This window comes from Acanthisitta chloris, unplaced genomic scaffold (assembly GCF_000695815.1).
Source record: "Acanthisitta chloris isolate BGI_N310 unplaced genomic scaffold, ASM69581v1 scaffold38894, whole genome shotgun sequence".
Classification (NCBI taxonomy): domain Eukaryota; kingdom Metazoa; phylum Chordata; class Aves; order Passeriformes; family Acanthisittidae; genus Acanthisitta; species Acanthisitta chloris.
In genome coordinates this window covers 2,982-6,732 of record NW_008671640.1, presented here as the reverse complement: position 1 = coordinate 6,732, position 3,751 = coordinate 2,982, and the positions used below count along the sequence as shown (strand labels likewise).

Genomic DNA, 3,751 nt, shown 5'->3' with positions numbered 1-3,751 from the left:
CTCTCTCTCTCTGGTGTTAGAGCCATTTTAGCCCTGTTACTGCTTTAGGTGCTGCACTGTGAGATAGAAACCCAACTGCTGTTTATTCATCCAAGCTTCCTATTTGTCTCTTCCAGCTTCTGTCTCCTGCTCTTGGTTCCTAACCTCTCCTCCTGCCTTCTGCTTCCCTCCTAACGTGAGCTCAACTCTCAGCTTTCTCTCGAGTTGTTTTACATTTCCTGGGCCTCACCTTCCTCCTGTAGCTCCTCTCTGTAGTGTCCTGGGAAGGAATTTCTGGCTCTGCACACACATAGGGCTCACTGGATGCAAGTAAGTGCCTCTCCTTGGATGGGGATGTGGCTGCAGAGGCACATCTGCACTGCTGGGTCGTGGTGCAAAGCCAGTGTCGTCGTGCCAGGCTGAGCTGGCAGGGAGAAAGGGTTTGGATGGGGCAGCAGATTGCTGCTGCCCTGCTCCCTGTGGCATCCAGGGATGATTAGAGTTGAGTTTGCATCAATAAACTCTCATTTTTCGAGACTTTGGCAGCACCTAGGAACAGTGCAGTCCTTTTCCAAAGGAGTTCTGAATTCTGCTAGCCAAGCTGTCAGCATAATCAGGGCTTCAATCCCCTGTGACTTCAAGCAATGCCTTAAAAACCCTGAAACACCTATAAAAATGGAATTAAATTGGCAGCAAACTTTCTGGTTGTGGCAAACTGACTTGGGTTGGCTCCACCTCCAGCAATCTGCCCCCCCACACATAGCAACTTTCATTCCTACCCATTGTTTCCAGGCTGTTATAAATAAATTACTGTGATTATGTCTTCCTGTGCCCTTCCTGTTTGCTCTCCAGCCACCAGATTTTCCCCTTGGAGTTTCCAGTAAGTTTGTGGCAGGTAGTTCTTTGCCCCAGCACAGCCACACTGTGAGTGAGGGTGAGCCTGGGTGTGCTCTCACTGCCACATTACCTGTGACCAACCCTCAAACTGCCAATTTCTGACTGTGCTGTTTCATTTTCCCTGCAAAGTGCCTTCCCCACTGGCCAACAGGAATAGATTCCAAGAGGCAAATGGCATCCAGTGACCTTTTCTCATGGACAATGTTGTTGCTTCCTCGATGCTGTCAGGAAACAAACCTGATGTCACTGCAGCACTTGGCTCCTCAGTGCTGAGCTCACCCTGCAGTGAACCCTCAGGAGAGTCAGTGAGAACATCACCAGTTGAGCTGTTTGACCTCCAAGCTCTGCTCACTTTGAGTCTCAGGTTTGGGGGCTGCAAGTGCTGAGACCTGAGTGTGGCTCTGTGGGGTAGAGCTGGAAGTGTTTGCAAGTGAAGTCAGGAGTGTTTCCTGCTGCTGTGTCAGTGCTGAGGCTGTTTCCTCCTCTCTGAGAGGAGAGATGGAGCAAAACTGGATCATTTCAGACCCTTGAGCAGCTTCTTTCACTCCTCTCCCTTTCGGGCTGATCGCAGCTCTCCTAGGGGAAGGTGTCCCTGCCCACAGCAGGAGGGTTGGAACTGGGTGAAAAGGTCCTTCCTAACCCAAACCATTCCAGGACTCTCTTTTTCTGCACTGGTTTTGTTATTTTGGTAAGTCTCGTGCTGTAATTGAGACAATTACTGACTGTAATTGACCTGAATGTTTCATCCTATCAAGATAAACTGAGGTTGCAGGAAGAGATTTGGGAACTGGCTCAGTTCTGGTATTGTCGTTGTTCTTTCCCAGCTCTTGTGATGCTGCAGCTGTGGAACTCACTGGGGTAAAGTCTTGGCTCACTGGAAGCCACAGCAATCCCCTGGGCCTGCTGGAGCCTCTTCCCTGCCCACCAGTCCCCACTCCAGCAGAACGAGCAGACAGTGACTCTGCAGATTCTGAGAGCTTGGGAAGCTGTGCACGAACCCAAGCCAAGTCCTCAGCAGCTGATGCGTTTCCCAGCTAACAAACTTTCTCTTCCTCCTGCAGAAATTCCAGTTGCCAATGAAGGAAACCTGTGTGGGGTGTCAGAAGACTGTGTACCCCATGGAAAGGCTCTTTGCCAACCAGCAGGTTTTCCACATCAGCTGCTTCCGCTGCTCCTACTGCAACAGCAGACTCAGGTACAGTCCCTGCTCTGCCTGTGCTTTTCCCTCTCACAGGGGAGGAAAGTGCTGCTCAGGCTTGGCTGAGCTGGAGGCCACCACAACCCACTGAGCTGGGGAGGAGTGGGGGGAGTAGCACAGGGCTAGTCCTGCAGTGGCTTTTGCACTTGATGCAGGTTTTAGGCTCTTAATGTGATTCAATGTCCAGGTTAGTAGAGAATTCCTGCAAAGAGAGATCCATACAAACCCTGAGGGCTCTAGGCTTGTCTTTCTGAAAGTGTTGGAAGACTGAAATTGAGTCTCTCCAGTAAGACAATTCCAAGAGACACTAACAGTTGACTTTGTGTCTTCCGAGCAGCCTCGGGACGTACGCGTCGCTGCGAGGGAACATCTACTGCAAACCTCACTTCAACCAGCTCTTCAAGTCCAAAGGCAATTACGACGAAGGCTTTGGGCACAAGCAGCACAAGGAGCTGTGGGCAGGCAAAACAGAGTGTGAGGAGGCCCTGGAGAAGCCCAACCCTGGTGTAAATGCCACAGCACCTCCGCAGAGCCCGGGGGTGGAGGATGCTCCCATTGCAAAGGTTGGAGTGTTGGCAGCGAGTATGGAAGCCAAAGCTTCAGCTGTGCCAGAGAGAGAAGAGAGACCAGCAGAAACAAAGAAGCTGAGGATTGCCTGGCCACCTCCCTCGGATCAAACCAGCCAAGGAAGTGCCTTAGAGGAGGGCATCAAAGTATTCAAGCCCAAGTGGCCCCCAGAAGAAGAGGTGTCCAAGCCAGAAGCGCAGGAGGATGTGGATCTGGACCTGAAGAAGCTGAGAAGATCCTCCTCGCTGAAGGAGCGAAGTCGTCCCTTCACCGTCGCGGCCTCGTTCCGAACGGTGTCCGTGAGAGGCCACAGAGCAGAGACTTCCCTGTCTCCTCCCAAGGCTGAGAGAGACACGTTGAAGAGGAGTGAGGAGCTGGAGAGAGAGTTGGTCGTGGAGAAAAAGCAGAAGGAAAAGAAGGTTGAGAACAGGAACGTGCAGAACAATGAGGAGAAGAACGTGGAGGAAGAACGGGAAGTGTCCGGTGTGCCAGCGGCAGAGAGTAACGTGGTGGAGAATGGGCAGGTGAGTGTGGAGACAGACGAGGAGGAAAACGCCGCAGAAGAGCCAGAAATCCCAAACGAGGAGCCCCTTGAACCAAATTCTCCCAAACATTCCAGCCTGGCCAACGTCACGACGGCCAAGGAATCGTCTCCCGGCCAGAACCGCAAGTCGCAGGACGTTGGGTTCTGGGAGGGGGAAGATGTGGAGGATCTCTCTGTGGAGGAGCAGATCAAGAGGAATCGTTACTACGAGGATGAGGATGAGGATGAGGATGAAGAGTAAGTTGGCCTTTGCCTAGGAAACTTGCTGAAGGTGCTGGGCCTTTGGGAATGGGTGTTTTTAGCTTTACCAAGCAGCTCTCCTCGAGGAAGTGATGCTCAAGGGAATCCACCTCCAAACTCTCTCCACTAGGAAACTCTGGAAGCCTGCAAAGAGCCTCTTTAGGTGCATGGAAACAAGTGTCTGGCTGTGGGGCAGCCTCAGCAGGCAGAGCCTGTCCCCAGCACGAGGACAGAGCTGCTCTGTGCTCTACTGTCTTACCCCTATTTCACTACCAATCCAAGGAATTCCCCTGATCCCCGTGGTGGTGTGGGACAGACCTTCTGCC

At 52.3% G+C, this 3,751-nt stretch overlaps 1 protein-coding gene across 1 annotated transcript; it reads left to right on the top strand.

The window, feature by feature from the left end:
• Positions 1-1,937: 1,937 nt before the first annotated feature.
• On the top strand, positions 1,938-3,426 carry LIMA1 (LIM domain and actin binding 1; the record flags this gene model as incomplete). The annotated part of the gene is made up of 2 exons (XM_009074173.1): positions 1,938-2,071; positions 2,412-3,426. Coding segments are annotated over 2 exons (1,149 nt in total), but the record flags the coding sequence as incomplete, so codon positions are not given.
• Between the last annotated feature and the right edge of the window lie 325 nt (positions 3,427-3,751).